This window comes from Poecilia reticulata, chromosome 14 (assembly GCF_904066995.2).
Source record: "Poecilia reticulata chromosome 14, P_reticulata-male-v2, whole genome shotgun sequence".
Classification (NCBI taxonomy): Eukaryota; Metazoa; Chordata; class Actinopteri; order Cyprinodontiformes; family Poeciliidae; genus Poecilia; species Poecilia reticulata.
Window position 1 is genome coordinate 11,767,688 of NC_088843.1, and position 27,442 is coordinate 11,795,129.

A 27,442-nucleotide genomic window follows, 5' to 3' on the forward strand; every position below is an offset into this window, starting at 1 on the left:
TCTATATTCTCTTTGTTGTTTCAGTTATTTTTAACATTTGTCTTTACTGTGGCTAATTTCATCTCAGTATGAGCTCTTCTTTGAAGGTTTGTTAGAGAACATAATGAACAAACATCATGGAGACCAAGGAAAAGACAGGTCAAAGAGGTTTAAATGCAGGGTTAGGTTATAAAAAACATATCCAAAGCTTTGCACATCAAAAAGAATAATGTTCAATCCCTCATCTGGAATTAGAGAAGGTCTGACACAACTGCGAAACAGCCAAGACCTGGCCGTCCAAATAAATTGACAGCCTTGGCAAAGAGAGCATCTATCATGTACGAAGCCAACAGGCCTGATGTAACTCTGGATCCAAAGCTCAGGGATGGAAATCTGTTTCCAAGGCAACTGTTAGTTGTGCACTCTACAAACCTGGCCTTTAAGGAAGAGTGGCAGAAGTAGAGAAAATATTAAAGGCAAGGCAAAATACATGCAGCTTAAAGTTTGCAGATACCAGGTGCTCTGATCACAGAAGAACACAAATGTAGTTTTTGGGCCTAAATAGAAAATGCTGTCTGTGGGAAGGCATTTGTTCAGCTGGTGGGAGTTTAGATGTTGGTGGAAGAGCAAGTCGGGCTGACCGTGGTGGTTCGAATCCCTGCTACATCTGTCTCAGTTTCACTCGGCTTGCCTGCTGGTGTAATGTACCACCAGTGTGAGAATTGGAGAATGACTGAATGTGTACAGGCCATTTACCTTTTCCACCAAAGAGATGCAAAGATTGAGGCAGTGGTTTAGCTTCTGGCATGGCATTGACCCAAAATATACAGCCAGAACTGCAGGGGAGTGGTGTAGATCAGAGGAACCTCATGTCTTTCAACAGCCCAAATCTAATTGAGAAGCTTTGGCAAGACTCAACAATAGATGTTTTCAGATGCTCTCTGTTCGTTCTTATTGAACTTAAGGTGTTTCTCATATAACAATGGGAAAGTAATTCAGGTAATAAGGTTTCCCCCAGTGTATTAGAAGCCTGGCGGGCTTCCAGGCTTTACTTGGGCCCCACTAAGCTAAGCATTGCTTATTTATTTTAGGTTTTTTAAATGTTAGCATTTTTAAGACTTTATAGTCAGTATTCAAGCAATAATCTTCCTAAAGTACATAATTATCAAGTTATATTTTCACATTTCTATCAACTTTAAATATTTTTTTAACTAAAAAAGACGGCAGGTCATCAGACTTAGCATGTTTTCTGGGTTATATGTGCACATCTGGTGAAGATGTGCCCCCCAAGAAGACTGTAACTATGGCAACAAGTCATTAAACACGTTTTGACTCAGGGGTGCTGAATACAAATGCATATGTATGATTTGTTTTATGTGAAAGAAAAATCTTGTTCTTTACAGTTAAGCAATACTTTGTGTTGGTCTATTAACTAAAACTGCAACAAATATTTAAAAGTTTCTAGTAGTAATGTGACAAATATCTGAGATTTCTTTAAAAACCTAACTGCAGGATCACATTTGTTATGAAAATGTTAAACTTTTGCAAACTGAATCTGTGCCTTTCTTTTTTCTTCATCAATCCTGTTCACTTTTTTTATGTTTGTGTGTTTCTCTGTCATCTTCAAAAAAAACCACACAGTTCAGTAATGGAGCTCTCTCCTCTTTATCCCCCCCCCCCCCCAAAGGCTTTGCAATCCTCCAGGCCATAATGGAGTCGGCTGTAGCCAATAACTGGCAGGTGACGGCTCGCTCTGTTGGGAACGTGAACGTCTCAACGTACACACAAATCATCAGGGAGATGGACAACCGGCAGGAGAAACGTTTTCTCATCGACTGTGAGGTGGATAGGATCGACTTAATACTCCAGGAGGTACTGAGCCAACACACACTGCTGCTTCGGCCTAGTTCTGCTAAAGAAAAGTAGCACACTGGAAGCAAACCTGCCCTTGAACATCAGAAAATAAATCTTTAAGATTGTGATGGGTTTTTTTTTTCTTCCCCTCTATCCCAAATTTTCTGCATGTTTTATCTTTTGAAAAAGAGAAAACATGTTTATTCCTCTCGTTCTGCAGACTTCATGGCCTTAAACAAACTCTGTAAAATAGGACAATTTTCCTGGCATTTGGCTTCACGCTTTCCCCCCGTTTTCTCGTTATTACCCTAAGCTCCTCGAGTGCATCATGATTGCCTCGCATCTCAAAATTCTCATTTTGGAAGCGATGTTAAAACAGGCAAACTGGGCGCTTTCAATTAAAGCTTGTTATTCCCTGTTCTCTTTATTTATTGCGCTCGTGTGTGTGTGTGTGTGTGCGTGTGTGTGTGTGTGTGTGTGTATGTAGTAAGAGGTCACCTGGGTTTAATTCACATAGAGGAACTAGATAACCTGCTCGTCCGTGTTTCGTTGGTGATCATCAGTCCCTTTTTTCCACGACATGTCTGCTTGTTGTTGCTTCACTGTTGAGAATTTTTAATGTTTATTTAATGTAGCCTATTAAATAGGAACCAAGTTAAGACTTTTCTGACTTTCTTGGATTGGTTCAATGTGGGTAACCCAGGATTTGAGCTTATAATGTTTTACTTTTTAAGATTCGTCCAAAAACCTGTAATTTACAATGCCTGGTATAGTTTTTCATGTTTTGGTAGGTAGCAAAAATCGTATGCCAAAACATTTCTAAACATTTAGACTGAAACTTTTGCACGTTTAATTTCTTTGGTTCAAGTTCAGTCAGATTGAATGTTAATTTTTCAGGCAGCACCACAGATTTTCCTTTGACTGGGCCTTTCTAACACAAAAATATTAGTTGACCTAAAACAGGAGGCTGCAACATTTACAACTATTTTTACACTTGGATCAGTTAAGAAACCTTGCTTAGATTCCCAAATGTTGTATGAGGATTAGCAAAAAAGATAAATATCTATTGTAGAAAATTCATTGTCATATTTAAAGAACCACTACTTTCCCTAAGGTTTTGGAAAAAGAAGATGGATACATTTTCTTCACTGGAAATATATATATATATCAGTGACGTGCGGTCAGGGGAGGCAGGTGAGGCAGAACCTCACCTGTCATCATGAAAAAATAATATAAAATCATCTATATTGTTATTTTCATGTACACAAAACATGATACACACACAGTTGGAGACAAAAAAACCACTGTGCATTATAGACATAAGCAAAATTATGGAAAATCAGTCCATATATTAAATGTTTCTTAGGCATTTTATTGCCGGCGTACAGACAGGACGAACATGCTTTCATATAATGGCAGCCAGTGCAGTTAGCTAGAGATTGCGTAATCCCAGGTGAGGCTCAGCTCCCTGCTGCCTCCCCGGCTTCGCTTCTCAGCATTTGAATGGGAAAATGCGAAAATTCACCGATTTTGAAAAAAAACTAATCCGAATTGGTTAAGCTAAGTAAGAAATAGATACTTTTATACACATGAAAATAGCAATATAAATGATTGTATATTATTTTTCTATGATGACAGGTGAGGCTCTGCCGCACCTGCCTGACAAAAAAAAAATCCACATTTTTTTTATTATAGAATTCAATGTAATTATGTCATGAAAAAAGATAAAAACATTTAAAACCTGCTTTTGTTATTATACTGTATCTATTTGAAGCAGGGATTTATTGCCATTGTGGCTAATTTTGATCATTTGATTGAACAACTATAAATTCCTAATGATGTTTGAAAACACCAAGAAAAAGTGGCTGTACTATCAGAATAGTTTTTTAAAACTGTTTTCTCTTATTTAATAAATATTAAAATAAGATGATTACCCAGGGCAGTATTTCATGTTTCTGTAGCTTTTACTTCAGTGAAGAAGAAAATAAGTTGCAAATACAATTCTCCAGTATTTAGCAGCATCTGCAGTGTTTAGGGGGATGTTTTAGTGTTAGTCATTTTGCTACACAAAGAATTTTCTATGTAGGCCAAAAAGTTGACCTATATGCAAAAATGTGGGCCTCCTCTGGCCAAAGGACCTTGTTGCACCTGTTTTCTACTTGGTTTGTTGTAAAACTGCGAACAGGACTTCTTATGACTTTCTTTCAGCAGTAACTTTCTTCTTGTGGGGTGCATCACTAATAGCTGTCCATTTAACATATTCACTCACTCACCTGAGCTGTGGATCTCCACAGCTGCTCCAAAATCACCATAAATGTCAACAAGGTTAGAGGCTTTTTCTCAAAAAAAAAATTTTCATCTAATATTTCTGTCATAAACCTGCAAAGGTGAGTTGCTGCTGACGATATTTAGCTGCTTATTAACACTTTTGAGTTCAAAAACTTGCTACTCGCACCATTATATCATCCTCACCCATGAAGACGACTTTGCTCAATGAAAGTCAGCTCTCTCTGCCCCTCTTGGGATTCTTCCACCTTGGAAAAGTTCTTGAACATTTTCTGAAGCTGAAATCTTCAATGAAGTATAACATTGTGATCACTTTCTATGTTTTCTTTAAAAGAATCCTGTCATTCTCCACACTTCAGCCCTGACTACTTGCTGAGCTTGTATCCGAAAAGAAAACCATCCCCGCAACACGATGCATCTGAAATGCAGAGATGGTAATCAAAATGAGCAGCTTGAATTCTTACATACACACAGTTGGGAATTGTTGCCAAATAATTCCATACTTGCTTCGTTAAGACCGGATTTTTCCTCTTCTGTTCGGGGTATCTCCAGCTGACCGCTATGTGGCTTTTTTTTGCTAAACCTTGACTCTTGTCTGACCACACTGCCAGACTCACAGAGCAGTGCACTGATTGTTGTCCGCCTGTATCATCTACTCAGCCTTATGGCATTCTGTCTGACCGAGTCGCTTTACCTTCATCACTCCTTGTCAGTGTTAGTCAGGGGATCTGGGCAGCCAGATCCACAAACACTGATGTCATTCCCAAACCTATTCCCTTGGTGACTCATAGAGCTTTCTGTTGTTTTACTTCTCCAAATCTCCTGCTTAAAATAATAGACATGTTTTGGATTTCTGCAGGCTAAGTCGGATAACTTGTTTTTTCTTTGACGCCGAGCACAGTCTGTGGAAACATGGGTGTGTTTTTCCTTACTGTGCCTGTTGTAGAGATAGATGGGTATGGGATGATTACAGTAAATGAGTCCATTCTTCAATGTTTTGCTGCTAAAAACAAGAAACATAAGTTATCCATCCGTTATCTAAACGCTTGACTTTACAAGGTCACAAGTTTGCTTATCTCCAACAGTCGCATATTAGTTAAAACAGTTGTAATGTCAGTGACATTTGTTGTCACTTAGCTCCATCACTTGCTTAATTAGCAGCATAAGTTATGCTGTTCGTTTTAGAGCAGCATAATTGTAACAAGCTGATATTAACTCACTGGCACTTTTGATTGTCACTTTTTGTGTTTTTTTTCCCCCTAGACTTTAAATATTCCCCCAAATTCATGTTTATTGTAAACATTGGATAATTGTAGTTGCCCTCTGCCAGCCAGCTGGTGAGCAGTGCTCAGTAGCAGTTGGGGGATGGTTGGCGATGCGTTGCTCTAACATCTCAATGAAAAGACTTGAATCCAGGAATAGCAAAACATATTAATTGTTGAGTTGTAACATTTTAAAATGTACTGTGTCATTGCTTCAGAAAACAGGTTTAGCCTAATTAGCCCTTTTACTGAGTGTCTGATGGAAAGGAAAATAACCAGGGTTGCTGTTTGAGCACTTTGACTTAAAGTGTATAATTTCACTAAAATGACCAAAGTGCTTTTTTTGCGTCTTTGCTTGTGTGTAGCAGAAAATACGTGTAGTGGCCTCCAACACGCCAAATCTGACCTTTCACACACATTTAACTGCTCTCACCAACTACCTTGAAAATAATCTTGACCTTTCACCCCACACCGAAGGATCTTTCCCAAGTCTTTGACATGCTGAATGTTATGGCTCTTGCTAAAAAAAAAAAAATCTCTGGTGTCTAATCTGTTATGTGAATATTTGTCATTTAATAATTTGGAAAGAAGAGCCTCATTAATCCACATAAATTAGTTTTGACCGAGCCAACAGCCTGACCGTCAGGTGGGTCGTCTCTTCTCTGCCTTTTTATGCTAAGGTGGTATTCTGGTGCTGGGAAAATCAATGAGCTCAGAGTCCTAAGTGCTTAAGAATAAGGCAACTGAAAAGTTTGTGCTTTAAGTAAATGGGCCTCGTGTGGCTGGTTTGAACTCCCAATCTGTCGTTGTGCTCTTGGGCAAGACGCTTCATCTGCCTCGCCGCTGCAGGCGGTCAGAGACTCCGGTGCCACTTTACTTCTGTCACTCAGCACCTGGCCAGCTGTGGACACCAAGCAGTCAGCACATGGAGACTGAATGCAGTGTAAAGGCTGCGTTATAGTCGTGCTCTAGGTGTCTCGCATGGAGCAAACCCAACGATTTCGTTGCTTTTAATTTTGATGTGTACCTCGGTGCAGTATTCTCTGAAAATGAGCGCTCATAGAGGGTTCCCACAAATGCCAGAGTGAAAATTCAGACCAGGCGCCACGACAACGCACAAGGTGCAAAGAGCAGGGGTGGACCAGGTGTGTTTGGTGCGCGCCCTCTCACCCCCAGTTCAGCCCATCAACAACTAGCTTTAAGTGTTTTGAAGTTCAAAAATTACACAAATCACTATGGAAGCACAGGTCATTTACCATTTATCTTAATTTGAGTAATAATTCTAATTTTTTATTATGTGTAATTTCTTTTTTTTTTTTTATAACTTTATTTTTATTTTTGTTAATGTTATTAGAACACAATCAAGAAAAAAGATCAAACAATAGAAATTATAAAACAATAGAGAGAATAGAAAATATAAGAAACAAAAAATACAGAATAAAAACAAAAATCACATCAGGGGGGACTCATTTTTGTAACTCAAAACAAAAACAGAAGGGGACCATTCCTATCCAAAATTAGTCCTGTCTCGATGTGAAGTTTGTCCATTTTTCCCATTTGTCCATGCATTGCTGTTCCTGTGTCCTCAGTCTATATGTTAGAATCTCCATCTCAAATAATGAGTTCACAGTCTGTATCCATTCCTTTGTGGTAGGAGGTTCAGGTTTGCACCACTTCCTGGTTATGACCTTTTTGGCTGCCACCAACAGAATTTTTAACAAATAACAATCATAATTAAGTACAGCATTGTCCAAATAACCAAGATATAAGACCAGGCCAGACTTGGGTATTGAGTAACCCAAAATCGTTACAATCTTATTGTGTATTTTGTTCCAGAACTGTGTAATTCTAGGGCAAAGCCAGAAAATATGCGTGTGATTAACATTAAGAGCTCCACAATCTCTCCAACATGGTTGGTCTCTAGATTTGAATTTACTAGTAATTTGAGGTGTTCTAAAAAATCTAATTATATTTTTCCAACAATGTTCTCTCCAAATTCTGGAAGAGGATGTTGTAATTTGAGTCTTCCAAATATTCAGCCAGCCATCTTCAGTTAGCTGAATACCAAATTCCTTCTCCCATTTTGTTTTAATATTCAATGTATTAGTGCCTCTATTTTCTAACAAATATTTATAGAGTAAAGACACTATTCTATGTTTTTTACCCTTATAGGTCTCTATCAGCATTTTGACAATCCCATTTTCATTTGGGTCTATTTTTTGTTTTATTTCTTTGTTATAAAAGTCCCTTAATTGTAAGTATCTAAAATGATCTTGAGTTCTTAGAGCAAACTCTTGCTGTAGTTCATGGAAACTTTTAAAGTGCCCATCTTTAAGGACAACGCATAATGCTGTTAAGTCTCTTTCTAGCCATTGTTTAAATTGTGGGTCCTGAATAAAATATTTATTGTAGGCTGGCCACTGGATCAAACATAATTGTTTCTCTAATTTGTATTTTCGGATTATATATAACCATTTACCCAGTGAAAACCTAGTAATAGCATTAACATTCTTATGTGTAATTTCTTTATGATGAAATAAATCCTTATTCTGATAAATATCCAGACTTCTACACATCATGAAGATACAGATATCTGCATGTAAATTGATTATTTATAACCAAAAAAACTTTAGTCTTGGATTCAATTCCAATGAGGTGCAGTCAGGTATTATTAATAATAAAAAATACTAGTGCTTTACAGACAAAATAAAGAGAACATAGAAGATAAAAGCTGAGAAATATGTGTAAACTAAAAATAACTCAAATTCAAATCATTTTTAAGATCTTTGTAGCTGGATTTACATGTCAGTGCTTCCTCTATGAGTGTTAAGACACTTTTATCCTCATATAAAAGCTTCAGTGTCTTAACCTTCTGTTCTTTGTTGATATTTCTGAATCTTCATCACAGCTGGACAGACAGACTTTACTTTGACCTTCATCTGCATCGGTTTCCATTACCTTGGACGCGAGGGGGTGGAGGGGGGGTATGTTTTATGCAGCTCCGGGAAATGTGTGATTAACCAAGAGAAATATGAGTTCCTCTATCTGCCCTTTACAGTCACACAAAGCATTTCTTCAAACAGTTTTGGATTACCTTCCCATTAAATGTAAGCCGTCCAGTTAGACACCGGAGGTCTCTCTCTCTCTGCAGCACATGAAGCAGATTCTGAGAGGATTTCTTGCCTGCGGCGCGTTGAAGTCGAGTCAGATTCGGCAGATTTTCGTCCCTCTGCTGGCCACGCCCTCGCCTTGTGAGGATGATTCCTTATACAAGCGAGAGTGACATCAACACTTTTTTAAATGTAATATCAGCTCCTGTGTAAGTAGGACACACTGTCCCGTTGCAGCAACAACAATGAGCCTACTATAAATAGCCTACTCTCCTAGCCTGAGGGAAGATCTCTCATGAAGGCAGGAGTGAGCAAACGCGACTTAGATCAGTCAGGCATCAGCTGCTCTGGATTTGATGTGTTTTTCAATCAGTGAGACGTTTACCTTTCATTTTCTTTTCATAAATGCAATGCAGTCAAAATGCCCTATCCAACCATCGACGCACGTTCCTAATATGCAGACAAAGTTCAGAGTAACATAAAGTAACCAATCATGAAACAAGCAATAAACATTGTATTTTGTTAAATGCCATCAAATGCACGTCAAGTCAATGTTCCAGTTACGATTAATCAAAGGCATCTTTGCAGTTTTCTGGAAGTTCATTCCCAATTCAAGGGTCATAAAAAATGAATGCTACTTCTCCATGCTTGGGTTTGGTTCTGGAGATGCGGAGGAGACGTGAACCAGAACACCTGCATAACATAATCAGGGTTTCCCCCAGTGCATTATAAGCCTGGCGGGCCACCAGGCTTTACTTGTGCCCCCCACCAGGCTAAGCATTGCTTATTTTTTTTAAGTCTCTTTAAAATGTTTGCATTTTTTAAGACTTGTAGTTGGTGTTCAGGTATTAATCTTCCGATCTTTTAAATAACACGTAATTATCAAGTGATATTTTAAAATTTCCTGTCAACTTTAAACATTTCTCAACTCAAAAACACGACGGGCTGCTGGATGAATGACTACCCTCAGGCTTAGCAGGTTTTCTGTGGGAAACCTTGCATAATAGACAACATATCTTTGATGTATGTAGGCTCTATGTCATTTGGTGATTTATAAACTAACAACAGTGTTTTAAAGTATGTTCTCTGAGTTACAGGGAGCCTCTGTAAGGACTTTAGAACTGGGGTGATGTGCTCTACTTTCCCAGTTTTAGTGAGAACTCGAGCACCAGCGTTCGAGATCAGCTCCAACTGTCTGATTATTTTAGTGTGAAGACATTGATGCAGTAATCAGCACAACTAAAGATAAATGCATGTATGAGTTTGCTGAGACATTAGTCCTTTAATTCTGTTGATAAAAGGCCAACTTTCTGCATGTGTGCCTGAAGTTCCAGGTCACTACACCCAGATTTTCACTTATTTCTAGATGTAATAACCGAAGCTGCTCGCTGATTCTGGATCGTTCCCCTTTAGGTCCAAAGACAATAACTCCAGTTTTGTTTCTGTCCAGCCGAAGAAAGTTATGGCACACCCATGCATTGATTTGCTCTAAGCATTTGTTCAGTGCTTGGATGGGTTCAGAGTCTCCTGGTGACATTGTGATGTAGAGCTGTGTTTCCTCCTGTGCAGTGGAAAGCCGGGGAGCCGGTTGGAATCGATCTTGTTGAGTCAGTTTGATGCCTAGATGGAAACATGAGCAGAGCCCAGCACCCAGAGGCGCCCTGGAATTACACTCCAGCTAAAGAAGGGGGAGGATCACATGCACAGAGTCCTGAAATCATTGCGTTTTGTCAATGTCTTTTTGGAATCTGGTTGGATTGTTTTTAAACTCTGTACTGGCACTGATGCTTTTGGTAAATACTTGCTGCTATTTTATTTTCTCTGGACATTCAGTTGATGAGAGATGTCGCAAGTTGGGACGTACCAGCTGTATAGTGATTTTGCCAAACAAACCTCATTTGGATATTTTGTAAGGTTTTGAACATGAATGTAATATTTGTGTATGTAAACTTGTGATTTTATAAAAAAAGTAATACAAATATTCTGTACAAAATATTTTTCTCAATATTCTGGCGTTGAGCAAATAGTGAATGAATGAAAGATTAACTCCAAATAACCAAATTTAGTCTACTTAATTTAGTGTACTTACTAAGAATTAAGCAAATGTTATGGGTCTGTCTTTCTAAGCTTGTCACATCTTTCCCAATAAAGGCAAACGTGAAATTCCCTTTTAAGTTACTCCCATTTTCAAATAACTTCATATAAAACAGTTGGCAAGACTTAAACTAGCAGATTAGCGCTAATTTGTTTCTCCCAGGAGTTATTAGCTGAAAACTTGCCACACTAAAGGATGGCGCATCGCTGAGCTCCTTTGTCTGGATGGATTTTCTGGTACGGCTTTTTCTGCTGGAGATATATTTTGGACTTGTGTATAAGTTAAATTTTTTTTTTTTTTTTGCCAGTCTTGGAGTTGATTTTGAGATCACAGTTGAAAAATTGAACTGGTCTGAATACAGACCAAATGCAGCAGAAATCTAAACTTTGAAAAACCTTAAGACATCCTGCTCTATTTATTTAACAGGAGCTGCAGTGCAGCGACCTTCTGCCTGAGCAACAAATTAAATATAAAAATATCATCATGAAAAGTGTATGTGTGGTGCGCCAGCCTCTACTCTACTGCCTGTCGAATATATCCCAGTTACAAGACCACTGTATGTACATAAAGCCTAATTTTCTTTGGCTTCACCTTCACATCAAGAGGACAGGCTTCAGGCCTCTGGAACAGTTCAACTTTGAGCGTAATGGAGGAGGGTTTAGCACTGGTTTGTTTGTTGTCAGGCATCTAAAGAAGACCCTGGAGAAGTCTGCGTTGAAAGCAAATCCAGGAAAAAGAAACAACATCAAACGCATTTATAGCAGGAGAGTTGGCAGGCAGGTGTACAGCTACAGCAAAGACTTTAAGAACATTACAGGTTTGGATTTCTTCTTATTTTTTTTGTTTTGATGAAACTGCTGCTCAGTAAGAAAACTGTGATGTTTAAAATTATGCAGCTGGTGGGCTACTACAAACAGAATATTCAGCAGCTTCAAAATGCACAGAGGGAAAACATTTCTCGCTTTGCGGCTTGTGTTATGCTGAAATACGTTGAGAGATGGTAAGAGTAATATGTTTTTTCTGTATTCCTGCAAACGTGCTGATGCAGGCAGAGATTTCATTACGCGCTGCTGCCAGGTTTTGATTAAAGATTCGGCTTTGCGGAGGGTTTCCACCGAGGTATTTGAAGCGACGTTTGTCTGATATGTTGCCACGTCCTTCTTCCTCTGTAACCAGGTCTGTTAACAATTAAATTCCTTTTCTCGTCTTGCCCAGTTTTTGAGCATCATAACTGTAATTAGATTTTCAGTGTAACAGGACAGTCATTGACTTCAGGATGTGCACTCCAGTTCTGAATAAGTCAAATCAGTGTAACGGAGGAAAGCCACTATCTGTGAGAAGAGAGGCAAATCCTCTTTGAGACACTCGGGCAGACATCCAACTCTGTGCAGGACTATGGCTCCAGCCTGCTTAATTAGAGTCAGTTCCCCCAGGAATATTTAGGTCGATTGTCCTGCAGCTCAGCCGTGCTTCAGACAACACAGTGGGCGGGAAGAGCCCTAAAGATGGACAAGTCCAGAAAACCTGAAACAAACGTGGTCTGAACTTCACATCGTGCGTTTTACGCATCTTTGCGCAGTGAATTGGTTCTTGTTTCTCCAGCCTGAACATCTCATCCTATAAAGCAAAATATTAGGAGACTTGGCCGGTAAAAGGAACAGAAGTAAACCAAAAGTTAAATTTAATGATGGTTTTCAAGTAATTACTTTTATAAGTGCAAAATATTTGTCTTTTTTTGTGTGTGAAAGAAAATAGTTTTTAGCTGTATTTCTAACAAGCAAGCTAAAAGTAACTTTCCTTTAGTAAGCTAACCGGCAGCATGCGGCAACAGGTTACTCTGTTGTTTTAACCTTTCCAAAAAGTTTTTTTTTTTTTTTTTTTTTTTACATATCAATCAATCAATCAAATTTTATTTGTATAGCACATTTCAGCAGGAAGGCATTTCAAAGTGCTTTACATAATTAAAATAAAAACAGCATGTGACAGTGAATAAACAGAAAGACGAAGATAATTTTTTTTCTTTTTTTTTAAAGAAAAAGAAAAAAAAGGTTAAAGATAAAAAACATTAAAACCCGCACCCCTTGTAGGACTTAAGTTAAACGTCTCACACCTCAGAGTTTTAGTTAAAACGCCATTTAACAAGGATTCTCACACCTCCGAGTTTTAGTCAAGATGTCATTTAACAAGTATTCTCACACCCCTAGATATAGATTTGTTTAACTGGGACGTTTTCTGGGGGGCTTTACATAGACAGTGTGAAAGAGAAATAAAAAGAAGTTAGTAACTAGATGAAAAGTAAAGATAAAAACATTGAAGACATCAAAACCCGCACTCTAACCCTACTTTAACCATAAGCAACTCTAAACAGGTAGGTTTTAAGTTGAGATTTAAAGGCACCCAGTGTTTCAGCTGTTTTGCAGTTTTCTGGAAGTTTGTTCCAAATTTGTGGTGCGTAGAAGCTGAATGCTGCTTCTCCTCGTTTGGTTCTGGATCTGGGGATGCAGAGCAGACCAAAACCAGAAGATCTGAGGGGTTTAGACGGTTGATACAGCGATAACGGATCTTTAATGTATTGTGGTGCTAAACCGTTCAGTGATTTATAGTTTTAACATATCTGTTAAAACTTTCAGTGTGTCCTGACAGTAAAATATGAAACAGATTATTTGTGAAGAAAATTGAGCTCCTCTAATTTCTCTCTGTGCCATATGCAGGAATAATATGCTTGTTGTCAGAAAACAACCAATCAGAGCCAGGAGAGAGGTCTTAATACTGTCAATCACACTTATGTATGCGCTGCTTAAGATTAATGTTTTGCAGCAGCTACTGATTATGGAGAAACAACTTACCCTTAAAGGAAAATTGTTTGTCTGCCGTCACTGGTGGCTATGCTAACTAGCCTGAGTGTTCATGGCAGGCTCTGCTGCAGGAAAGGAGCACATACACAAACATGATTGACAGCCCTAAGACACTCCTCCTGGCTCTCAGCATGGAAATTTGTCCCATTTCCCCTCCTCCTGGTGTCAGATCATGGGGTCAGACAGGGCCACAGGGACATGTTACAGTAAATATTAGAACGGCTCAAAAACACCAAAGGTTTAAAATTTGACACCAGAAATAATTAAAAATAAGTCAGAGTTGTAAAATCAAACAGCATAGGCAACCTTGAAATGTCGTTGAGATGGTTTGATCATTTTAGAGACCTCAGGATCAGTGCCGTTATAAATCTGATTTGACTAGACCGGTGGCCCTCCGAGGACATCTGGGACGATCTGAAGAGTTTGAGTTAAAGTAACCGACTCTGTGTTTTGTGATTCAGGCATCCTGTTTGAATTCCTGCCAACACGGACTGCAGGGAGAGCTGTGAGCCATGGGGCTTTTGCTTTCTCTTCCATTTAATGAACATTAAAAATTAAAAGCAAGTGAGTTTAGTTGGTGCCTGCTTCAGGACCTCATATTGTTTTAAGTCCTTTCTACTCTCTGTTAACAATTGCTTTTAAAACAGCTTTCTTTTTTTTTTTTTACCAAGGCTCTTCTGGTCATGTAATAATAAATTAGTAAGTCTGTTAACTGTGGTGATGTCTAACCTCTGTGAGCGATTTTTACACAGACAGAAAAAATGTTTTGAATCCAGGGATTGCTGAAACTGGAGCAGCAGAGTCCTAAAAATATTTTTCATACCCACATGCTTGTTTTTTTTGTTTGTTTGTTTTTGTTTCCCAGAACAACCCTGACATCAGAGAGGAAGTTTGTGAGTGTAGTAAATCTAATAACTTGTCATAAGAATATCAAAAATAAGTTTAACAACATATCGATATAAAAACAGAGAATGATGAAAAATGTTTACAAAACAGAATCTGAGAGCAAGTGAGAAATGGAAAAGGAAACATATTTGATTTATTGGCATATCAGATCTGATTTGCCTTTGAAATTAAAACTCGGTTTTGTAATTGTTTTTTTTTTTGGCTGCTGTTAGCAGTTTAAGAATTACACATTTCTTTGCATTACTAAAGGAATGTGTTCACAAAGAGGGATTATATAGAATTACATTTTACAGCAGGAAAATGGGAGATTATTAGAGGTGGATAGTTTAATTATACAGGGTTAGCTGCCATATTGGATACCTCTTACCCCCTTTGGATTGCTTTTATACCCAGAGTGATAAAAAATCAAGAAACGGCTAAACCAGTAATAAAAAATAACTAAATAAAAAGTAAAAAAAAAAAATTGGTAACATTTTATTTGAAGGGGTTTAAATAAAACTGACATGACACTGACATAGATACGACATAACACCTGTTATGAGCATCTTTGCATTAAAGTGTCATTATTTACTCAAAAAATGCAAAGTTGGAACTTTTTATGGACTTTTAATGAAACCTTAAAAGCAAATTTGCATTAAAAGTGTCATTATGTACCAAATGACACTTCATGACAACAGTCATAAACATTCATAAAGTCGCCTTCATGCTTATGACAGTGTCATGTCAGTCTCATGCACAACCCTTCAAATAAAATCTTACCAAATAATTAACTGTTTAACTCATTTAAAAGTCTTTTTTTCCTCTCTTAAAGCATTACATTATACTGACCACGAGCAAAAAAAAAAAGAAGAATTTTCACCAAAGGGCAGTAGACTTACAGAACATGATGCATGCTAAATGTAATTGAGAAAACAGGAAAATTGTGAAAATTAAGCATCTTCATGCAAATGTAACCTTTGCATATTTAACTTTGACTTTTTTTTGTCAAGAGAAATTCTTTAAAAATTTGACTTTTTTAGACTCGGGGTCCCATCCAGGTTTAATTCAATCAACTTGGGTGAAAGTCGGTTTGAGGTAGCTTTTTAGAAACTTTACGTGGAGGTCTCTTCACCTTTTACTTTTCAGTCATATTTCCTGTGAGTTCAAAGGAAATTGAGTGGTTATAAAGAACTGCCTTAATGTTAGCTATATGTAACTCAACCCACAGTAAATATATATTTTTTTGACAATTACAAGTTAATAAGCACAGAAAAGAATCCAACAGCAGCTACAAACACTGAACCATCGTTTACCTCCCCCAAGATTAAGAAGCTAAGATAATTGAAATAGACTTATTTACTTTTTATGTGCTGCTCTTGTGTGGATGCGCTGCCAACTGAGCGCAAAATAATTAAGCTGTTTGGGAATTTTTGTTTTCACTCAAGTTGCAGCATTGATTGTTCTGAAATGAGTTACTTAAGTGAAAGAAAAAGTGATAAACGAAGCAGTCAAATGTGCGTGAAGCAATACCGAGTCAGCATTTATTGATTGAGGATATAGTGTCAGCTTTTACTGACAAAACCCAGATGCATAAAATTCATTTGATTTCCATTTTATTAGTGAATCTGAGCGTTTGAAGCTTGCTACAGCTAACATGAAAGCATTAAACTGAAGTGCTTTGTTTGCACATTTCCCTCTCTAGATCCTTGTTTTTTTGCTTGGGGCTCTTTATAAGTCATGTTACAGTAAACGGCAAATGTTTTCGTCTTATTGTAAACGGCCGTCTTAATAATCCTTTATTCTATAAAGAGAACATTCTGCATGTTTCTCTGTGTGGATTATTTGCTCGTTTGGAAGTGTCTCACCGCCGCATCACTAAGATTTGTAGCTAGTCTCTAGATACCGCAGCTTCATTAAATGTCACTTTGGTCATGGCGACTCGCCTCTCGCATGACTGGAAAGCAAATCGAAAGCTTCTTCAAGACAATATGGGAAACAATAAGTCAGAGAAAGTGCCGGGAATTTGTGCTTGTGTTGAAAATTTATGATGTGCGACTTCAAAAGTGAAGTCTGAGCGCAGAATGTTGAGGCACAATGAAATCAGTTCGTATCTGTGAGAGAGGTAATTGGATTTATTGTTGAAATTGCTCAGAGCTATAAAGCTGTCGTGGGTTCAGCCTCGGAGCATCGGGGACGGTCCCCCTCCAGAGACTGCTGTGAGACGAGAGTAAATAAAGGGCTTCGGGGTGCAGAGGTGTAAGGGGAGAACAAACTGGATGTGAAACGAAGACACTGAACGCAACTCAGTGCCTTGCAAAAAAATATTTATTCACATTTTGTCACATTGTGACAGCATATCTACTGGGATTTTATGTTGATTATCGCACAGATATTTACCTATGAGAGCACTTGTTTCACAAAATGCTTTGCAAAGAAAAATCTTAAAAGTGTGGTGTGAATTTGTATCTCCGAGTCAATACATTGCAGATCCAGGGTCAGAGCTAGAGGTGGTGGCCAGTGTTGTCCTGGAAACTGGTTGGAAAGCTCACTTGGTGCCATCCAAGGTGATTGACAGGTCACTACTCCCAGCACTGAAAGATTTGCGATTAGAGTAAAAGATTTTTTGGGGGGAATGGTCGGGAAGGGTCAGGGGCGGGGGGCGTCTCGGGGTCCTTCAGCCTGTATCGCACGTTCCCATTTTATAACAGTCCGCAAGTAGTGCTTATCAAACAAGAAGAGCAGCGAGGGAGACGCTGAAAGCTTGTTTGTTTTACCAGCATGTGAAGAAAAACACACAGGGAATTGTTGCAAGTTTGACAGACCTGTACAACGGTTCAAAGCTGCACTTATGAGGCCAAAATTTGTAATTAGAGATGTATTAGAGATGCATTCTGCTTACAGTCTTTGAAACAGGCTGCACTATCGTCCACTGTTTAACATCAGAACTACAGGAGATCAGCTGCACATCAAGCACTAACTATAGAAAAAAAAAAGTAAAATGACAGCTCAATATAAAACAAAAAACTAACGTTTCACACAGATGTGTCAGTAACCAGAGGAATTACCAGAAGCATTGCGATGGGCCAAGGAGAAAAATGACTGAACTGTTGCTCGATAGTCCAAAGTCCTCTATTCATTGCATTTTATGTGGAAAACAAGATGCCACAGTGTGGAGGAAGAGAGATGTAAAGAATCAGAGTTGCGAGAGTTTTGTTATGAAGGTCATGCCAGAGCCAACTCATATTGGATAAATGTAAGAGAGTAATTATAAGCTGTAGATGAATTTCCAAAGCATTTTTCTTTAGAAAATGCATGGAAGTTTCAGCATGACTTGAATACGTTAGCTCCTGATTTACATTAAACAAAGGGAGATTTTCTATTGCAATACCTCAAAACGTCATGTTTAGGCTATTCAAGCAGTTTGAATCTATCAAGCTGTGGAGGAGTGTAGAAAAAAAAAACTTTTCCCGCCCCCATGGCATCTTTTTAAAGCTTTTTGTAATGCAGAGAAATATACTTTTTTTTTCAGGAGCTGAAGTTTAAAGAAATCACTGAGCTTTCTCAGACTTCACTTCCTCCTACTGGTGATTTCACAATGTTTGGGTTTAATTAAGTCTAATGTTCGACTGAGAAGAAGCAGACTGCAGGAGCTCAGGCGGCTGCAGAACGAGAGAGGGAGGCCTGCCAGAGCCATGACCTTATTTTACATGTTGAAGTTAATGGGAAGGAACAAGCACTGTCATTGCGGTTTCTCCCCACCCTGCATGTGGTGCACACACATACACAAACAAACAAATTTGCTATCATGGCCCTACTTGCCCCAGTGGACGTTGCTTGAAATGTTTTTGTTTTTGCTTTCTTTCCGACGCGTATTTCTTTTTTTTTTTTTTTTTAATTAAGGGTCTCTGTCATTTCTGATTCATTGCTTTGTAAATGTTCTCCGACTCACTGTGTGTTTTCTTCCAAAACTGAAGGTGGTGGCCTTAGGGAAGAACACCAGGGGATATCACTATATCGTAGCCAACCTGGTAAGATGTAGCACAGACTCAACACACAATCGTGCTCGGTGTGATGCAATTAAGTAAAAAAAGAATGTAACTCTCGCATTTAACTCCATGGCAAAAAGTCACACGACTACAGCCACGATGGAAATGCTCAATTGCTTTCTAAAGTTTCTTGCTTTATTATCAGGGGATCTCCAACACGAGTCTGGACAAGGTCTTTTCTGGTGGGGCCAACATCACAAGCTTCCAAATCATCAACCCAGACAGCCCCATCGTGCAGCAGTTCCTCCAGCGCTGGGAGCGCTTGGATGAAAGAGAATTTCCAGAAGCCAAAAACACTCCACTGAAGGTCAGCGAGGCGTAGCTGCCGATACTGCAGAAGCTTTTATTTTTTATTTCTTATTTATGTTCAAAGGCAGGCCTACTGCTCAATTCCCAAAGTTCAGAAGTTTTAAAGTAACTCAAAAAAGTATTTCTTCCTTATTGATTTGCTGAAAAATCCTTTGATGACCTGTGCCCTGAAATTCAGTGGATTGTCTGAGCAGCACAAGGTAACGCATAATTGTGATGGAAAGAAGATCCTACGTGATTTTAGCTTTTTTTTTTTCATTTTAACAAATATTTTAGAAGATTTGGAATAGTGTTCCTTTTTATGCAAAAGGGCTGCGAGACTGTTGGTGGCTGTTCCAACTTTAAACAGCAGGACACCAAAAAGTGTCAATCAGATAAGTTAGAAAGCAACTGTGGACTTATATTTTTTATTCTCAAATTTACTGGACCAGTCAAGCACATGATCGTGCATTAATCTAAAAAAAACCACTGCATTGTAACTCTGATTGTACGTTTAGAGTTGTTGCTCTGCGTGAGTCTTCTGTAGGAAGTAGGTCAGACTGGATTTTTATTTAGGAGGAGCAAAGTAAAGGGGTCCTTAAGCAAAACACTTCAGACTTTCACCTGCAACCAATTTTGTAAACCCTGTTTCCTTTCCCTACCACCTCGCAATTATGTGTTGATTGATTGACGGACATAAAAACACATAATACACAACAACAAGAAAAAAAACTTGTTGCTTTTTTCGAATTCTGTGGTTGTCATGAGACAAAGTGTGAAAATGTTATGAATACTGTTTCGGTGCGCTGTACTTGTAGCAGCTACTTGCCGTGATGGTGCAGCGTTGCGTCCGGTCACTGTGACGTAACGTCTTGCTTTAAGGTTCTCTTTTGGCCTTTGTCTCAGTACACATCAGCGCTGACCCATGATGCCATCCTTGTGATCGCGGAGGCCTTCCGGTATCTTCGGCGCCAGCGAGTAGACGTGTCACGCAGAGGAAGTGCTGGTGACTGCCTCGCCAACCCCGCAGTGCCTTGGAGCCAAGGCATCGACATAGAGAGGGCACTCAAAATGGTAGGACTGAGGAGAAACTTTCTCTCCACTTTTGATCCATTCTGAATGTCTGTTTCTTATTTCGTTAGATTATGTCTGGTGCCATTACTTTTATCATTTCTACAAGGGAAGACTTACAAATAACAACTCTTGATAGACCTCTGCTGCAAATGGAAACATTACTTATTTATTTCTTTTAATGTGTGACAACAAAACATGCTGAGTCTTTGCCTCATTTTCTGCCAGGCTGAGTGTTTGCCTTCTTGCTGTGCGCTCAGAACAGGTGTTATAATTGTTTTCTTGGTACAACGGCAGGTTCAAGTACCAGGTATGACAGGAAACATCCAGTTTGACACATTTGGGCGACGGTCTAATTACACAATTGATGTGTACGAGATGAAGCCCAAAGGTCCCAGGAGGGTAAGTGAGCACGTAGCGTCAAAAACAATCATAATTTAATTAATTCTAAATGAGTTTGTTTCTTGAAGGACCAGCATATGATGTAACTATCAGCACTGTGTGCATTGAGTCATGAATACGGGGAAGTGTAGGACACCACTGTGTGGTTTGTTTTCTTTTTCCTTACTAGCTTTACAGCTGCTGGCTGTAGCTCAGTCTTGCAAATCCTTCTTGTGTCACCTGAGATGCAAAGATTTTGATTTGGAAATTATCCTTTCAGCTAAAAACAACAGCCTGGAGTAGAACAAAAATAGAAATCATTAAAAAGAGAGTATGCTACCCAGCCCAAAGTATAGCTTTCACACCATAATATTTTTCTGCAACCACATTTAGCTTTGATTAGTGAGCACATTTGCATGTGATATTGTTTAAATAAGCTTACAAATGCAGTTTTAACAGCAATTTCTTCTATATAAAACTTGTTTTTAATGTCTTGACTTATAATCTTGCTTGTCTCAAAAAGGCTTCATATAGTTAAATGCTCATCTATGAGATGGACAGTGAAAATATGTTACTCCTTTGAATATTTAATTCATAAAAAAGCAACCACTGCATCAGTTAGGATTACATAACTCATTTCCAAGTAGAACTTAATAATCAGTATTGTTTGTTTCTGAAATAATGTAGACAAAACTCTTAAAATTAATTCGCTTTTTATTGCAGTAGCATAATTTCACACTTAATGAAGAGCCTTTAATTTGTGCACATTAAAAAAAAAAATCCATGCTGGGATAATTACTATATAACTGAAGCACCATTGCAATTACCTTTAGCCAATTTGTAACTAACTTGCCAACTTTACATGCTTGATGTCAAAAGTTTTTTTTTAGGTCATACAGTCTAAAGGTTATGTGTCTTTTGATTGAGTGCAGTGCATGTAAAGAATTTGCCGCTGTTCCTATTTTGGGAAAATGAAAGTCAAAGCAAATCTTGCTTGTTAAATCAAATGTACTGTGTCCAAATATAAGAGTATATTTTCTCTATCTAAAACTCAATAGAAAAAAAAGTAGGCTGCCATTGTTACTCACAAATATAGGCATGAGTTAAGAACTTCAGCTCACATTAACATTCAGCTGGAGCTTTTCCATTTTGCCCACAAGCTTGGACCTTGAGCCTGGGATTGCTGTAAGGAGCTAGCAAACAAACGCCTGCTACCAGGAGCTGCACTCATTTGGAAAAGCCATTTAGCTTGTTAACTTGACATCTGTAACAGACGTCAATGCTTGTTAGTTTACATGCTGGACAGCTTCTTTATAGCACTGACAGGGCTGCTGTAGAATAAAGTTAGCTTGCCAACGGTTTGCCTGTAAGCCACAATCAACAGTTAGCATTAAGACAGTCATACAAACCCGTATGTAAATTCAAAGACATATTTAGGTTGAACCTTTACACACATTAATTACATTTTAGCTACTGGTTTTGAGTGCAGTGGTTGTGTTTGCGTTACTAATTATTAGGCAGGCCAAAGGCATGAACAGCGCTGTCTAGAAGATGCTAACTCTAGCGCGTAGCTACAGTAGCTCCATGACCCTGAAGCCCCCACAGAAGCTGACAGCAAAAGGGAGCGGCCCCATAATGTCCGTGCAGCTCAGCTCACAAGACGGCGTACATCAGCAGCCCCCTCATGTCCTGTCTCAGTGTGAGACGATATGCAGTGACAACAGAGTATCTGCAGTGTATTATTTCCACCGGAGAAAAAAAAGAAATCTGTGTGGCTGAAATAAACAATGCAGCTACCGGAATCATCTCAGGGTAAGACGGAACAAGGCCATTTTTATGTCCAATGATGCTTTCTGTCGCATGATAACGTTAAAGTAAAACAGAATGACTGCACTTGCTATACAAGGCATTTGTATATACATACATGTATATACAAATGCCTTGTATAGCAAGTGCAGTCATTATATATATATAATATATATATATCTTGGGTTTTTTTGTCACTGGTATTAATTTTATTCATGTTTGGTTGCTTTAGTGGTGCTGGTTTCTTGTTATGTAAGAGAACATTTGCTGAGCCAGGAATAGATTACTCCTACTCTGCTGAAGTGTAGCCCAGGTGAAGTGAGGAGTGCAGCTACAAGCTTTTTATTAAATCATAAATCAAGGAAAACCAAACTGTCTCCAGCTGTACACACGGAGCGGAACGACACTTTACATGCTTGGTGGCGCTACCGTCCAAGCAGGCGTGAGAACCTTTATAATACCAGTTTCCACAGAGTCACACAGAGTCATTAGTGACTTTAATTATAATTATTTATTTACCTACAAGTCTGTGTATATTAATTTCACCTGGCTTTTTAAAGTTTGATACTCATGTTACACAGGTGTCGCTTTTACTGAAATTCACTGTTTTTACCTTGAACAGCACGTCGGAATAATAAACAATTGTTTGAAAATATGCTTTTTGAACAATTTTGACCTCGAATTAAAAATATGTATTAAAACAATTGACTGAAACACAACAGTTAGCTTATTCCAAATGCTATTAAAGTAATGTAACAATAATTATGATATAAATATTTATAGTTGACATGAGCAGAAATATAAACAGCAATATGTTTCATACAATTTTATTTTATTTTTTTTGTCATTCTGCTATTTAAAGTAACACGGGTGCAAAAAGCGTTTATAATTTTTAAAAATAACTTTCTAAAACCTTGGATCATCCTGACCAGTCCACTGCAGAATGTGCTTTCCACTTCCTGTGATAACTGTGAACCCTCTGTCACTTTTTCAGATCGGCTACTGGAATGAGTACGAAAAATTTGTATATATTATGGATCAGCAGGTCACCAACGAATCCTCTTCTGTGGAAAACCGAACAATTGTGGTCACTACTATTATGGTACTCACTCTCAAAGCAGGTTCTAAGTGTTTCACCATAAGATTTCTGCCACTCAAGGTCAAGGTGTCCATTGTTGCAATCTGTCCTGGGAGGGTAGAATTATTTTACTTTTCAGTTGCTTTCCATCCACTCACTACATGTTGAAACAGTCGACTCACAAAGAGTGTTTCAACTGTATCCGTGTGGGTGCCAAAGCATTTTGGTTTTTTTATATTACAGTGGGCTGTTGTAGTAGTGACATCACAATAACGGCTTTGGTAAAGACTAACTATAAAGATAGACATCATCTTATTCACATTCAGTGCGTACGTAAGTAAAAATCTTTCCGCCTCATTAAGTAATTTGTCAGTGATGGTGGTTTACATAGAGTTAAAATGATCAGTAGGTAAGGGAGGGTTAGGTTTTTTAAACAGGCCAGGGTCAGGACAAGACATAGCGCTAGCGACTTTAGCTTCAGGTTAGAAATCATTAGCCATTTTTAAATGTACGATAAGGTGCTCCTTATCGTACATTTAAAACCATGGCTTTCTCGTTCCTTCTGACTTTGTCTATTATGTCTGCATATTAGGCAAATTCAGAATGTAATAGTCACACATTCCCATTTCAGCCTCTGAAAACTCATTGTCATCTCAGCTAGAGTGGAAGTGCTATTCAGAGTGAGAGAGAGAGAGGAGAAGTAGTAGTGTAGTGCCATCGCGTTACTGTCTGTCAGGCATGCTTTTGGTTTAAACAGAGACAGCTGTTATTTTAGACACATCACAGTCATCTCATTGACTTCACGTTCAACTCTTCATAACATTAAAGAATGACATATTGGATGAAAGATAACTCTTTCATGTTGCTTTATAAGCACGTGTCGTGCAAAACTGTTCCACATCAGCAGATGTGGAACATGATAGCCGATCTCTTGGGTCAAATAACCTCTGAAAAACATGTACATGCCATGTGATACAGTAAATCCCTGTTGATTAATACCTCAAGGTGACATTGATTCATCTTTAATGGCTAACATGTTTTACAATTTGATGTTTTCTTTGAATTTTACAAGCAGAGGGTTTGTGTATCTTTCAAACTATGTAATTTAGACAACAAGCAGACAGACAATTACTTCTCTTAGAATACTGTGGTGGAGATACTCTGATGTGGCTACCAGTGGTTACTCGAGCAAACACATTTTATATGAGTTTAAATGACTTTAATGTCTCGGATGTCACTGACGGTTACTTTATGAACTGGAAACGTGCTCCATTCAGCTCGTCCTACAATCTACATGCAACCCTTTGTCCAATAAGCATTTCCACACATTTAGATAGCATGACCAAGGTCAACAACCTATTCCCTCATCCTGCTCGCTCATTCATGTCCTGTCCCCCTGTAGCATGCTTGAGAGGTGCTTGAACCTTCTTTTTAATGTGTCCCACAATTGTTTTTTTTGGTTTTCGCCTTGCATGCATGCATGCTTATTTACCGATTTAGGCCTTGTGTAACCCATGAACTCTGGCCGCTGTGGATGTGCTGTTGCTTTCACCGTGAACTCAAAACTATGTCTAATTAACAGGAAGCGCCGTATGTGATGTACAAGAAAAACTATATGCAGATGGACGGCAATGACAGATATGAAGGCTACTGTGTCGATTTAGCTTCTGAAATTGCAAAGCATGTGGGGATAAAATATAAGCTGTCGATAGTGCCAGATGGAAAATACGGAGCCAGAGACCCGGACACCAAGACGTGGAACGGGATGGTGGGTGAACTGGTGTATGGGGTGAGTGTCTGCCTGCCTCATTTATTGGTTTTTAAAAGAGAAATTCCACAAGTCAGTAAATTGAAACCAAACCAAACGATTACAATGCTGAAAAACAACATGCGATTTTGTCATAGTGCTTTGCAAAGGTCTTCATACCCATTGAACAATTTATTGAATTTGAATTGTATTTGACAGAACATAAAATAATTTTTATATAATAATATATAATTAGTATTCCTAATTAAACTCAAGTGTAATCAGACATATTCAGAAGTCACCTTATAAGTTGATAGTCCATATTTTTTTGTTTCTCAGTATATATCCAGCTGTATTGACACAGGAACAGAGCAGATGGCTGAGGGATAAAGTTGAGAAGTTTAAAGCATTGTTAAGTCCCAAACTTAGAACATCTGACAGAGCACCGTTCAATCCATCAGCTGAAAATAGAAAGAGCACAAACTTTCCAAAACTTGATTCACCAGGGATGTTGAACTCCAGTTTTAAGGGTCGGTATCCTGCAACCTTCAGATGTGCCGTGGCTTCAACACGCCTGGATCTAATCATCAGGTCGTTAGTAGGACAGATTTTTATTTGTAAAACAAAGTATAAATGAAAAGCCTTTCAAAGCCATGGAAATAATCCAGTACAGATTTATGCAATACTTACTTAATATCGGTCTGTGCACACGAAAGCACTGAAGTGTGTGCTGGGATGTCAATATTTTTGTGTTGCATGAGAATTCCTTTTTATAGAAAAATGCTGAACAGTTCAAGTAGTCCAGTTTTATCCTCAGGAGTGTAACGCTGACTTTCAATCAAGCTTTCATGACCCGAAAATGAAGATTGGAACTGTTCCGTACTCTATCACATAACAAAGTGCGCTTGGCATCGTAATATTAATTATGTTTATGACGAAACGTGATACTTTATCCACTTCCTCCACTATTATGTCTGATGGTCAGTTTTATGGTGAGCGAAGATGTGGCGTTGGTATGCTAACAAATTCAATAACGTTAACACATTCCATGAGAAGGTCAGTAGAAGTACATTCATTTTGTCTACAAGTGAGTGACTTCTACGTAAAACCTTTTTGAACTCTGAGCCCTGAAATCTACTGCGCGGTTCTTATCGTGCGGCTCAGGAATAACTTACAATTGAAGTGGCTCTAAAAAGATGATATGCATCTTTTATGAGACCTCAGAATGACTAATGTTGGAAATCCAACTCAGAAAAGCAGATTGTGAAAAAGATGTGCATGCAAACTGTGTCACTGCAGAATTTCTGGTCTGGCTCTCGAGCGTCTGCAGTTATGTCAGTGTCCGTTTTTAGTCATTTAGATCGACAGAGATGCCCCTCTGTTGTAATTGAAATGGCTATGAGACCACCTCTGTATCATCAGTACGTTTTGTTGCTGTTTATCAGCTACACAGCTGATGATTAACCAATGGAAAGCAGCTTTTGACTGACTTAATGTTCAGCATTTGTCAGTGCGGTCTCTAATACTAATTGCATGTCTGTGAGGCTTCGCGGAGGATCTTTCAAGGCAGGTTCTGGATTTATGAACTGCTTGCATCAGCTCCCCCTTCCTCTGTTTTCCGACTCTCGCTTTGATTCACGACAGAAATTTGGATTGAGACAAAGACATTAACCAACACAAACGCTGAGTGACTCATTTCCAAATGGCAGATTTGCTCCCACCGGCTTTTTAACATATCTGTTATTCAATATATACTTAATTGCTGCATTTCTGCAGATCCACGCTTTTTACTCCGTGAATGCATTGTAAAGCTGCGTTGGTTTGGTTTTGTGTTTAATCGATATTTCCTTTAAGTGATTAATATTTAAAGCCCTGCTTGATTTTTGTTTTTTATGGCTTCTCCTGCAAGTCTAACTCCCTCCTGATGTTCCTGCTTCCATGTTTACAGAGAGCTGACATAGCCGTGGCTCCTCTCACCATTACGTTGGTACGGGAGGAGGTGATAGACTTCTCTAAACCCTTCATGAGCTTGGGAATCTCTATTATGATTAAGAAGCCTCAAAAGTCCAAGCCAGGAGTGTTTTCCTTCCTGGACCCACTGGCCTATGAGATTTGGATGTGCATAGTGTTTGCCTATATCGGCGTGAGCGTGGTGCTCTTCCTGGTGAGCCGTTTCAGCCCCTATGAGTGGCACTTGGATGAGAACGATGAGGCCAAAGACCCTCAGAGCCCCCCTGACCCTCCAAATGACTTTGGGATTTTTAATAGCCTGTGGTTCTCCCTGGGCGCCTTCATGCAGCAAGGATGCGATATCTCACCAAGGTTGGTTGTTGTGTCTCCACCACTTCTCAGATGCCCTTTTCATGTCACATCATCTCGTTGCATTTTATAGTCCCGTACATGCATTTCCATCCTGCAGCGGTGCATATGGGTTATTTTGAGCGTTGCTGTTTCTCCTGTCCACTTAACCTCATGCTTCACTCCATTGCTCCTTTCTCCCATTTCTCAGAGAAAGAAGCCTTCCTCCTCTGTTCACTCATTTGTTTTGGATCTGCATGCCGTCAGTGATGACCTCCATCCACAAAATAACTTATATCCACCATGCTGAGGGCTGTAAAATGCACTGAGGTCATTGCGATTCATCCCAGATAACAGCTTGAATTCCTCACGATTCTTGGAGGGCTACCGTGTTTTTGCTG

The 27,442-nt window shown here is 38.8% G+C and overlaps 1 protein-coding gene across 9 annotated transcripts in view; it reads left to right on the forward strand.

Annotated features, from left to right (window-relative positions):
* The window catches only part of gria3a (glutamate receptor, ionotropic, AMPA 3a), a 97,883-nt gene that overhangs the window by 48,374 nt on the left and 22,067 nt on the right, over positions 1 to 27,442 (forward strand). For 8 of the 9 annotated variants that reach the window (XR_014090819.1, XM_008427599.3, XM_008427596.3 and 5 more), the window contains 8 exons: positions 1,667 to 1,851; positions 18,301 to 18,354; positions 18,518 to 18,679; positions 19,567 to 19,734; positions 20,029 to 20,133; positions 22,913 to 23,020; positions 24,579 to 24,785; positions 26,692 to 27,065. Coding sequence is in view for 8 of the 9 variants with exons in the window: in XM_008427599.3 (XP_008425821.1) it covers positions 1,667 to 1,851; positions 18,301 to 18,354; positions 18,518 to 18,679; positions 19,567 to 19,734; positions 20,029 to 20,133; positions 22,913 to 23,020; positions 24,579 to 24,785; positions 26,692 to 27,065 (1,363 nt within the window). In the remaining variant the exon portion in view is untranslated. The remainder of the gene's footprint in view (positions 1 to 1,666; positions 1,852 to 18,300; positions 18,355 to 18,517; positions 18,680 to 19,566; positions 19,735 to 20,028; positions 20,134 to 22,912; positions 23,021 to 24,578; positions 24,786 to 26,691; positions 27,066 to 27,442) is intronic. The other variant, XM_008427595.3, reaches the window with a different exon arrangement.